Below are 12,521 nucleotides of genomic sequence, written 5' to 3' on the forward strand. Positions count from 1 at the left end.
CTTAAAAGAACTAATGTGGGAACAGTTTCTCCTCACTTTAATTTTTAAACTAGAAATCTAATGGAAAATGACCAAAAGATGGGGACATGTCAGAGAGGGACAATTACTCCCTCTGACCTCCGAAGTCCTTCCCGCTACCATACCATAATTTTTGCTGACTCTTCTCCCCAGCTCCTTTAACTCAGACAATCAGGTTAAGAAAATGAACTGGGAGCATGACTATAGAAATCTGATTGGAAGCTAGTTTAAAGTCACAATTCAAAGCAGCCCAGGTTCTTCTCAAGCACTGTTGGAGCACCTTAGTCTGAGCAGAGGAAAGTGGCAGTTTCCTTTTGAAGTGCAGGTAACACTTCAAAAGAAAACTACCTTTTCCCCCTGCAGCTCAGCTGTAGCACTCAGCAGCTCCCCCAGATTAGTTTCTCAATTTAGAAGAACAGCTTTCAAAGAAGGGGAGAGGGGCCGTGGAAAGGAAAGAAGAGGAGAAAGTGGGGATTGCTGGGCTTCAGCTTCCTTTTGCAGCTAAAGACCTTAATATTTTACGAGAAGAGCCTTTTAACCTGTTATACAGAATGTGTTAAAGAAATGGGAAAATATTTCCCCCTGATTGTCACTTGACACAGTGGGTAAAAATATATTTCTATATTAATTTGTATGTATTTGAGGTGAGGATGTTGCAAGCTGTGAAACACAGGGATCAAAAAGCCCAACTTGTTTTAGATAATTCCAAAGCTGCTGTGTAATACATTACAAATATAATGTTACATTAGATTGGTATTATCAGCATCTATTCATCTTATCAAAGTCCTCATACTTCTTAACATTTACATTCCTACCTGAAATTATCAGCAGGTATGCAACAACTGAAAGGACAGCTAAAACAAATGTCTATTGAATACAAACAACTATCTAAATGAAACATGAAGGCCCAACTACTCAAAATCTAGGACATGCAGAGTACTCACAACTAATTTAACTCTGCCATCATGAACATATGAAATAGGATTTTCCATTTCTTCCACAAAGTAATACATCTATTACATATGCATATGAAAAATAATATTGCATATTTACATAGCACTTTAGAATCATTTAGTTAATCCCTCACATTCCCATGGGCAGGCCAATATCATTTCTATTTTAGAAAATTGGGAAACGGAGACATGTAATTTAAGCAAAGTCTGTAAAGTCACAAAGAGTGAATGTATAATCTGATGTTAAATGTGGAGACCAAGTGTTTAGGTAAGAGAAACAATCTTTCTAGAGCAGGGACTATTTGGAGGCTAGATGAATAAAACCTAGGAGGCACTAGTCAGTTCATGACAAGCAAGAGCCCCATTACCCAGACCTTTAGATCAAACAACTAGATTTAGAGGATGGACAGCTATATGGCTTTGGCTAGAATCTACCCAGTAAGGAAACAGAGTTTATACAGATTCATAGTTATTAAGGTCAGAAGGGACCATGATGATCATCTAGTCTGACCTCCTGCACAATGCAGGCCACAGAATCTCACCTACCCACTCCTACAATAAACCTCTCACCTATGTCTGAGCTATTGAAGTCCTCAAATCATGGTTTAAAGACTTCAAGGAGCAGAGAATCCTCCAGCAAGTGACCCGTGCCCCATGCTACAGAGGAAGGCGAAAAACCTCCAGGGCCTCTTCCAATCTGCCCTGGACAAAATTTCTTCCTGACCCCAAATATGGCGATCAGCTGAACCCTACGCATATGGGCAAGATACACCAGCCAGAAACCCAGGAAAGAATTCTCTGTAGTAACTCAGATCCCACCCCATCTAACATCCCATCACAGGCCATTGGGCCTATTTACCATGAATATTTAAAGATCAATTAATTGCCAAAATCACATTGTCCCATCATACCATCTCCTCCATAAACTTATTAAGTTTAATCTTAAAGCCAGATAGGTCTTTTACCCCAACGCTTCCCTTGGAAGGCTATTCCAAAACCTCACTCCTCTAATGGTTAGAAACCTTCATCTAATTTCAAGTTGTCAGAGTAGTCATAAAATCCTGAGCTAACCCCCCAAAATAGTCACTCTCAGTGATCAGATTGAAAGCAATCAGACAGGGTGATTTAACACCATGACAGAGAGAAACTCAGCCAGCTCAACCAGGGACTTTGTGGAAAAACAAAATGCTGTATACCTGTGACATATTGTACTTCAAAATAGCACTCTGTAGCCTACATATTCACCACTTGTGTATGGTTATATTTTGTACCAAGAATGTCTTGTTTCAGCAAATCATGAGTTTTCATAGGATATCTTAATATCCTATGAAAACTCATGATTTGCTGAAACTCATTGTTCTGTCAAAATATGTATATCATCATTGTATATAGAATTATGAGATTTTGCTATATGGTTGTTACTTAAATATGTTGTGAGTGTAGGAGACGCCCATAGCAAGCTATCCAGTGGCAACAAAGTGGGTGACCCACACCCAGATGGGTGTTAAACGACCCTCCCTACCCGTTGACCAGTAAGGGAATTTCAAACAAGAGATTTACAATTCAGTAAGAGACAGTTGCTCAAGCTCTACATAATGGGGATTGCTTAACTCAGTGACTCAGCAAGGTATCAGGACTGGTGATGCTTGACTCCACGTTTGAGCCAGTATTTTTCCAGACACATGAACTGAGTATATAAAATAAGGGACAGTGGCATTAAGAGTCTGCCTCTTTCCTCCCCACCTACTCTGAAGGCAACAAGAACGTTTGGCAGAAAAGACTTTGAACTAGGAAATTGGTCCCAGGTTGAGCAGGGAGTTCAGCCTGTGTATTAAGAACTGTGAACTGCTTGCAACTTTGAGTGGGGTGAGAAAAACTGCTTGATTCAACTCTTGCTTAGTCTGATAAAGTTTATGATTTAAACTTTGATTTTCTCTTTTATTTCTTATGTAACCAACTCTGATCTCTATGCTTACAACTTATAATCATTTAAAATCTATCTTTTTGTAGTTAATAAACTTATTTTAATTCTTTATCTTCACCAATGAATTTGTCTAAAGAGCTCGGGGAATCTGCTCAAATTACAAAGTCTGGGGCACATCTACTATCCTTTGAAGGAGTGGTGAATTAATTAATGAGCTTATACTGCTCAAGACCTTCTTAATCAGCGCAAGATGGTACATTTTTGGGGTGCAAGACTGGGCCCTGGGGATTTGCTGGGGTCTCCCTATGTATAGTTCATGACAGGCTGTGAAAGCCTGCATGTAACTTTGGGTGTGCCCTCATGTGCTAATGGCTATGTGACAGCAAAGCCAGAAGGGGCTGCTAGTTACTAGCAGAGCAGTGTAAGAGTACCCTGATCCAGAGTGTTAATGGGGACATACCAGTCCCACAGTCGAGGTTGTGCCCTGGTGGGGGGAAGCAGGAGGGTGTCCACAACTGCCACTCTAGTTCCTCTCTTCAGTCCATTTTAAGACTTGAACACACATTTTTCTCCCATTTTACCTTTTATCTAGTATTGACCTAAACAGCATTTTCATCAAAGGATAGTGCTAATAATTTGTACATTCATTATAATAGTTTGTTTTAAAACACTGCATATGACAAAGAGAATGTACAAATTCATATATACATGCATACATCTCTGAGACGATACTTAACAAGAACCATCATCTATTTACCCTCTGTTTACTTACATAATCAAAGAGGTATGCATCCAGTGTTCCTGTGCCATCATCAAGTGTAAACTTCATAACAAAGACATACTGGAGTGGCTCAATACCTAAAACTAGTGTGGGAAAAAAATTTTGCTTTAGGTACTGAGAACTCAAGACAAAATTATCACAACACAAGGTAATTGAAATGACTTGCTTTTAATGATGTGACTTATTGTAAGATCATAATTTAAAAATATAATTAGATACTTGGACAGGTGGTGGTTGTGGATTAATAATTAGAGCTGTGCGAATCACAGATCTTTCAGTTCAACACTGAACTGAAAAATAAACAACAAAATCTTTTCAGGTTGACCTGAAACAAAAAATTTTCAAGTTTTTTTTTTTTTAAGCAAGCAATGGAAATGTTTCATTCAATCTAAAACCAGACATTTTGTTTTGATTTCAACGTTTTTATTTTTATACAAAATTGAGGGAAATTCCAAAACAAAAGGCATTTCTGAAATGAAAAGTTGTTTTTTCCCTCTCTCCTCCCACCAATACAAAAAATTCACCAAAATCTACTTGAATTTGCTGATTGTTTTGGTTGAAGCAAATCTGCATTTTTTCAGTGAAGCATGTATTTTCACTAAACATTTCACATAGCACTACATATATGATTCATGACAATGTTATTATACACTAAGTGAAAACATTTTGTGTTGCAGGTTAAATGAGATGCCCAGAAAGATTTACATATGGAGTACCACATTAGAATGGAAATTCAGTTTTGCTCAGGAGTTTAGAAAAATACAGAAAATGCTCCAAAGTACATCTTTTCTCTTTAGTAAAAATGTTGGAAACATTTGCATACATCCTAACTTCTATGTGTTAGGATCTCTTTCTGCCTGATCTTCCACTGAAATTGGTGAGAGTTTTGCCTTTGGTTCAGTGACAACAGGATCATGTTCTAAACTAACATACTGCAATATATTTGGTGAAATATATTATCTATGGGAAAACAATTTATTCCATATGATGTAATTAAAATTCCTGGGCAAGTTCTACTCAAATAAAAAAGCTGCCTGACCGGTACTCTGAAATTAACTAAACCCATCTGTGAAAATTCAATGGCTAGGTACATTCTCCCACGGATATTAACTATGTCATCTGTCAGACAAAAATGATCCAAAACTATGCATCTAATCTATATAATTATTGCAGCTACTTTCCAATCACACACTCTCCTGACTATCTTCAATTGAAAGTCTGTGTGGGGTTTATATTTGAATACTGCTTTAGATTCCTATTGGGTTCTGCAGGGGCCTGTCCAGGGTCTGGTCCCATTTAATATTTTCATTAATGACTTTGATAATGGAGTGGAAAGCATGCTTGTAAAATCTGTGGATGACACTAAACTGGATGGGGTTACCAGTACTTTGGAGGGCAGAATTAGAATTCAAAATGACCTTGATAAACTGGAAAATTGGTCTGAAATCAACAAGATGAAATTCATCAAAAGACAAGTGCAAAGTACTACACTTGGGAATGAAAAACTAAAGGCACAACTACAAAACAGGGAATAACTGGCTAGAAAAGGATCTGGGGGTTTAAGTGAATCACAAACTGAATATGAGTCAACGTGATGCAATTGTGAAAAGGGATAATATTTTGGGGTGTATAAACAGGAATATCATATGTAATAAGACATGAGAGGTAACTATCCTGCTCCACTTGGCACCAGTGAAGACTCAGCTGGAGTACTGAGTCCAGTTCTGGGTGCCACACTTTAAGAAATATGTGGCCAAATTGGAGAGTCCAGCAACAAAAATGATAAAATGGTTAGAAAACCTGACATACGAGGAAAAGTTAAAAAAATGGGCATGTTAGTTTTGAGAAGAGACTACTGAGGAGGGACCTGGTAACAGTCTTCAAATATGTCACGGATGTGTTGTTCCTTGACTTTAGCAAAGCTTTTGACACGGTCTCCCACAGTATTCTTGCCAGCAAGTTAAAGAAGTATGGGCTGGATGAATGGACTATAAGGTGGATAGAAAGTTGGCTAGATTGTCGGGCTCAACAGGTAGTGATCAATGGCTCCATGTCTAGTTGGCAGCCGGTATCAAGTGGAGTGCCCCAACGGTCGGTCCTCGGGCCGGTTTTGTTCAATATCTTCATTAATGATCTGGAGGATGGTGTGGATTGCACCCTCAGCAAGTTTGCAGATGACACTAAACTGGGAGGAGAGGTAGATAGGCTGCAGGGTAGGGATAGAATACAGAGGGCCCTAGACAAATTAGAGGATTGGGCCAAAAGAAATCTGATGAGGTTCAACAAGGACAAGTGCAGAGTCCTGCACTTAAGACAGAAGAATCCCATGCACCGCTACAGACTAGGGACCGAATGGCTTGGCAGCAGTTCTGCAGAAAAGGACCTCGTGGTTATAGTGGACGAGAAGCTGGATATGAGTCAACAGTGTGCCCTTGTTGCCAAGAAGGCCAATGGCATTTTGGGATGTATAAGTAGGGGCACTGTCAGCAGATCCAGGGACATGATCATTCCCCTCTATTCGACATTGGTGAGGCCTCATCTGGAGTGCTGTGTCCAGTTTTGGGCCCCACACTACAAGAAGGATGTGGAAAAATTGGAAAACGTCCAGTGGAGGGCAACAAAAAGGATTAGGGGACTGGAACACATGATTTATGAGGAGAGGCTGAGGGAACTGGGATTGTTTAGTCTGCGGAAGAGAAGAATGAAGGGGGATTTGACAGCTTTCAACTACCTGAAAGGGGGTTCCAAAGAGGATGGATCTAGACTGTTCTCAGTGGTAGCAGATGACAGAACAAGGAGCAATGGTCTCAAGTTGCATAGGTTTAGGTTGGATATTAGGAACAACTTTTTCACTAGGTGAAACATTGGAATGCGTTACCTAGGGAGGTGGTGGAATCTCCTTCCTTAGAAGCTTTTAAGGTCAGGCTTGACAAAGTTGACAATCCCTAGTTGGGGATTGGTCCTGCTTTGAGCAGGGGGTTGGACTAGATGATCTCCTGAGGTCCCTTCCAACCCTGATATTCTATGATTCTATGTTTGGGCTGTTACAAAGAGGATGGTGATCAACTGTTCTCCAAATCCACTGAAGACAGGACAAGAAGTAATGAGCTTACTCTGCAGAAAAGGAGATTTAGATTAGATATTACACACAAAAAAATGTACTGGAATACGCTTCCAAGGAAAGTTAAAGAATCCCTGTCATTGGAGGTTTTTAAGAACTGGTTAGACAAACACTTGTCAGGGATGGTCTAGGTTTAGTTGGTCCTGCCTCAGCACGGGGGGCTGGACTAGATAACCTCTTGAGGTCCCTTCTAGTCTTACATTTCTAGGATTCTGATTCTATGCGCAAATGATATATAATCAGTTAAAACTAGAAATATATTCACATACTTTTAAAATCAAATTGATAAAATAAGTAAAAATAATTGCTTGCAGTATATGTTTGAAGTTATGTGAGAATAAACATCTCTACAGAAACATTGTTGAAGTTTCTTCCAAGAAAAAGGTGGATGACCTGTTTACACACCACTTATTCAGTTTCTCCTGATGATTCCAGACTAGGTCACCTTCACGAAATTTTGTTTAGTAAGAGTCTAGACTCCACTAAAAGGAGTCCACAATTGTAAAATAGGGAAGACTTTGCATTTTGGGCTCTTACAGCCCATCGATATTTGAATATAAACAACTGATGCTTTTTAACACTCTTCTTGCCTTATAGACCTTCATATGAATTCAAATTCTTACGGAAATATTAGTTATATATTATATGCATTACTTTTGTATTATAGACATTTATATATCTCTCCATTTTATACCTGTGCTATCTTTAATTGGACAATTCTGGGGAAAATGTAAATAGTCGATCAAGTATTTACCTATAAACAAGTCACGTACACTGTTTATGCTGCCATGATCCACCACTCAGTGACTAAAATACGTCAGGGAAGTACATTCTGAAAGCAAAGGGTTCAATCTAACCAAACCAAAGCTATTTATTCAGCCAGACAAAATTGGTTTTCATGCAGTAGCCACATTGATATGTTGATGAATTATGCTGTGAGGAATTACACATCTCCCAACTACTGCTTTTATTTAATTTGTTGGAAAGCTTTCATTTAATGAATTTAGTTGTTTTTTTTAATTTGGGGGGGAAAGTAAATTTCTAATGAACACAATTTGATACTGTAAGTTATGTGTTAGCTTATATTTACTAATACAGAATAAACATGAGAGGATATTTATGAGACACATCATGCTTCTGCAGTAGTCTGTATTCTTTAATAAAATCAGTCAGATTTAGATACTACTTGAGATTGCAAATCCTTATTAGGATGTGAACTGATTTAAAATAATTAAATTTAGAAACAGTTCAAACTGTTATCTTCTTTACCCACTGTATTTCCCAGGGCTCTGTTTTCCTTCCATCAGTTGATGAGACTATCTAAAGCAACACAAGGAATAGACAGGGAGATTTTCAAAAGCAGAAAGGGGACTTAGGGGCTCAAACCTTTTTGACTTGGGCGATGAACTCTTCACCAATTCCCTGGGTTATGTAGTAGGCTAGCGTTTATGTCCTCTAAGGGTAGTGTTTAAAAAAACGATACAAACCTTACTATCATTTACAGCTAAGGAAGATTCACATTTTGCTCAAGTGAAAGACTTGTGCATGGTACAAATTTTATTCCTGATGCTACATATGTGTGTATAGCTCATCTATATACTCATCTATAAGTACAAAGATTCGTTACACCTGCACTATCTTAATTGTTAAAAATGTCACCTGGTTAGGAAAAAACACTAAACAATGAGCTCACATTCCAAAAGGTAAAAAGTTTTTCAGTTCATCTTTAATATAATATTCTAAAAAGGTAATCATATATGCAAATACACATGCATCCATAGGACACAAAGATCCGAGCAAAAGTGTAATCCATTCAGTCAGACAATTTGTATCTACCTTAAGAATCAAGACACAATCTAGTTCAGGTCATAATGATGTTAGCTAACCTCGTGCTATTTCAGTGGGCTCCCATGATGGTTCTTCTATTGCAAGGGAACTGAGACTCTGGATAGTCTTCTGATTCGAACACTGTTTGCACCTGACATTTAAAATAAGATGCTGTTAGTGTACAGACTTCAAGGTGATGAACTATTAGCTTGTTCATTCTGTGCCAAACAAGTTTATTCAAATAAAGTTACTCAATGGAGATGCAAACCATCACCACTATGAAAAGGTCCACAGTGTACAAATCAGGTTTTTTAAGGCAGAGAAGCTTCGTACAACATCTAAAGTACTAAACTACATTAATGCTCCTTATGAATCACCAGCTACAAAAAGTAAGTTATTTTGACCCACAAAAGAGCCTAATTGAATAAAAAAGGCTAACTGTGCACTGATACCAACTGAGCACATATTCATACACTAGCACTTTTGGTTCTTTAACAATACTTATAAAGTGCAATTTTGTAACAACAGTAATAAATCTGAAACTCTACTATGTATTAAAATACATGATAGGCTTATAAGATTATTAGTATAGGAATTTGGATTAACCTGTGCCTAAAATATTTTAATTATGAGTTATTAAAAGAACCTCTCCTTTTTATTCCTGGAGTACTAATGTACCATCATCAAACCTTTACAGAATGTAAGACAGCAACTAAAATACTGTAAAGTGAATAAAAATATCTAATGTTGAGAGATGTCCATATAAAGTTATTTTCATTTGCCCTAAGAAACAAAGTTATGGTAGCATTATTCTGCCCTCAAAATAAGCTTCTGTGCTAGTATGTTACAGTTATAACATAAAATTGACATTTATTATCTTTAAGATTAGCTTTAAAAGCAAATTTGTCATCAGTAGACCTAATTCTGCTCCCACTTACACTGGTGTGAAGCAGATATCAATAAAGTCACTCTGGTTTTACAATGGAGAAAATATAGCAGAATTTGGTTTAATACGTTGCAGGAATATAATTCATACCTTTAAAATATGTTACATAGAATATGTGGCATTCAGAGTTAGGACAACTACATGGGCAATAAGATAATACCCAAAAATTCTACATAGATGAAATGTAAGACCGTTAATGAAAATTGCAAAGGCTGAGATTTTAGACGTACAGCTGTCAGGGAATTCAAGGATCGCCCCTACACCAACCATACCTTGGTGCACATTTAATTTTACTGTAAAGGTCTTAACGCACACAAGTGAGACTTTGAAACATCATGAACCTTCAAGTTTCCTAAATGAACTCCCAAGTTTGGAGGCCTTTGTGCCTACTATTATTCAACGTGCTGGCTGTGGGATGGGCTTCTCTTCGAGACAAACTTTGGGAGCTTTCACTACAAAAGAGAATCACGAACCTTCTGAATAAGGGAAACTATAATGTACAGGCCATGATTTGGTCTACACAGTAGACTGAACCACCTCTGCAAGGGACACATCCATACCCATGCAAAGAGGGCAACAAGGGTACAACCTGCCATCAGGCCAAATGAAAAACTACTGCTCCTGCTCCTCTGGACCTGACTAGGTTTACTGCCTGAAGATCTCAAATCCTGTTCTGGGCAGAAAATCTAGGGCTCTTGTCATATCTAAGATGGCTCCTAGGAAGGTGAAAGACTGCGTAGGAACCAGTGTGATTTTTCAATGTTTACAATAAAACCCAAAGATTTAAAGAGGGAAAATATCTCCTGTAGGGCATAGTTATAAGACTGGGCTCTTATGAGACAGACATCTCGGAACAAGGAAACACCTGCAGGCCCCATCTACGAAGCTGAGCTGCCAAACAGTTAGTGATCACATGGGGCATGCTGACAGCTCAAAGGGTGGTACTTTGTACTGGTGATGACCTGTGCCCAGCAGAAACCAATGCCTTTGCCTCAATGAGGTGTGTAAGTAGGCATGTCTTTATGATCAAGAGCGTTTCTATTTTTTAAGGCAGAAAAAACTAATAAGTTCAGATAACCATCTTTTCATAGGTTTCAGAGTAACAGCCGTGTTAGTCTGTATTAGCAAAAAGAAAAGGAATACTTGTGGCACCTTAGAGACTAACCAATTTATTTGAGCATAAACTTTCATGAGCTACAGCTCACTTCATCGGCTGCATACGAAAGTTTATGCTCAAATAAATTGGTTAGTCTCTAAGGTGCCACAAGTACTCCTCATCTTTTCATACCATCAAGTAGGGGCTGTAGCACATCATTTAAAGTGCATGGGAGGGCATATATGCATATAGTCAAGCATGACACCCCTAGCCCATGAGCTCCTATACCCAATGCCTCCTAGAAGCCTTGACCCTTGAGGAAACCCTCCTACCCCTCGCTACCATCCAGAGAATTATAGGAAAGTCTGTGGGCTGAGAATAAGGTTTTTTTAACCTAACGGGTAGTTTTTTTTAAAAAGCTGTCAGCTCCTGAAAATAGAAGTGTACCATGTAAGTTTCTTTTCTCTTAACTATAGTGGTGGTAGCATAAGTTTCACGGTCAGGATCCAGATCAATGTCTTCTTCTTCCATACAATTTTAATTTTTGCAATTATCATGGACAATTCTTTTCAAGAACAAGCTTTAGAAGGTAAAGTTATATCTGTTTGCAAGTGACACTGGAATTAAGTTACTGAAACAAACTAACTTACTATACATCTATTAATTGCAACCACTTCTAAACTATTAAGACTTTTTTTTTCTTTTAACGTACCCATAATGCCATATTTTCCCTTGCAAAAGGAAGGGAGCTGAAAGGTCTAGTAACTCAAGATCTTCTTTTGTGGATCTCACAGGTATAATACATTTAAATCTTCTTGAAAGTTTTCTGATTTCTTTTAGCGTCCCTCCTATTAAATGTAAAAAAAAGTGTTTTCTTAATTGTATTTAATCCTAAATTACTTGATTCATCTGTCTTGGCCTATCAGATATCCATTTCAGCATCTGTAATTCATCACTGTACGCAGGCCAGTGTTGACGAAACTCCTTAATGTACTGCATGTATTAAAAGTATAGGAACAACCACACAAATTTTTTAAAAGCGACTCATTACTGCATGCAAAGAGAACAAAATGTTAACACAACCACATGTGCTACATGTTCAATCAAAGCTGTAAGTTACCATAACATATGTTTTAAATATATGTCATGATAACAATAGTAGCTAACAAGATAACAGACCTTAAAGTAACTTTACTCAAGTTACATTTTGTTCTTTCTTTCACTACATTTCCAGAAATTTTAGTGGTTGCTGTCTTGAGAACAATCAGAACTAGAATACACTTTATACCACTAGAAAACAGCTTGACATTCCAGCTTTTAAGTGGTACAAGACATTAAATTTTAGCTAGCAATATGAGAGCAAGTGGCTGTTAAAACAGCATCAGAACTAAAAAATGCAACACAATAGTAAACATGATAATATGATTTTAAGTACTATGTGGTAACTTACCAAGACTAGAAATGAATGCTTTATATTACTGGAGAAGCTAGGATTTTCTGAGTCTAGCACAGGGGTGGGCAAACTTTCTGGCCTGAGGGCCACATCTAGGTATAGAAATTGTATGGCGGGCCATGATTGCTCACAAAATTAGGGGTTGGGGCATGGGAGAGGGTGAGGGGCCAGAAATGGGGTGTTCAGGGTGTGCGATGGGGCTCCGGGCTGGACGGGGCTCCACTTCGGTGTGGGGGCTCCGGCTGGGGGTGCGGACTCTGGAATGGGGCTGGGGATGAGGGGTTTGGGGTTCAGGAGGGTGCTCTGGGTTGGGACTGAGGGGTTCAAAGTACGGAGGGAGATCAGGCCTGGAGCAGGGGGCTAGGGTGCAGAGGGGTTGAGGGCTCTGGCTGGGGACGAGGG

The 12,521-nt window shown here is 38.5% G+C and overlaps 1 protein-coding gene across 5 annotated transcripts in view; it reads right to left on the reverse strand.

Moving 5' to 3' along the window:
• The window catches only part of POT1 (protection of telomeres 1), a 167,678-nt gene that overhangs the window by 4,771 nt on the left and 150,386 nt on the right, over positions 1–12,521 (reverse strand). For all 5 annotated transcript variants that reach the window (XM_084612063.1, XM_084612061.1, XM_084612062.1 and 2 more), the window contains 3 exons: positions 11,379–11,514; positions 8,684–8,775; positions 3,668–3,759 (listed from right to left, as the gene is read on the reverse strand). In XM_084612063.1, coding sequence (XP_084468189.1) covers positions 3,668–3,759; positions 8,684–8,775; positions 11,379–11,514 — 320 coding nt within the window. The remainder of the gene's footprint in view (positions 1–3,667; positions 3,760–8,683; positions 8,776–11,378; positions 11,515–12,521) is intronic.

This window comes from Lepidochelys olivacea, assembly GCF_965140295.1.
Source record: "Lepidochelys olivacea isolate rLepOli2 genome assembly, chromosome: 1".
NCBI lineage: Eukaryota > Metazoa > Chordata > Testudines > Cheloniidae > Lepidochelys > Lepidochelys olivacea.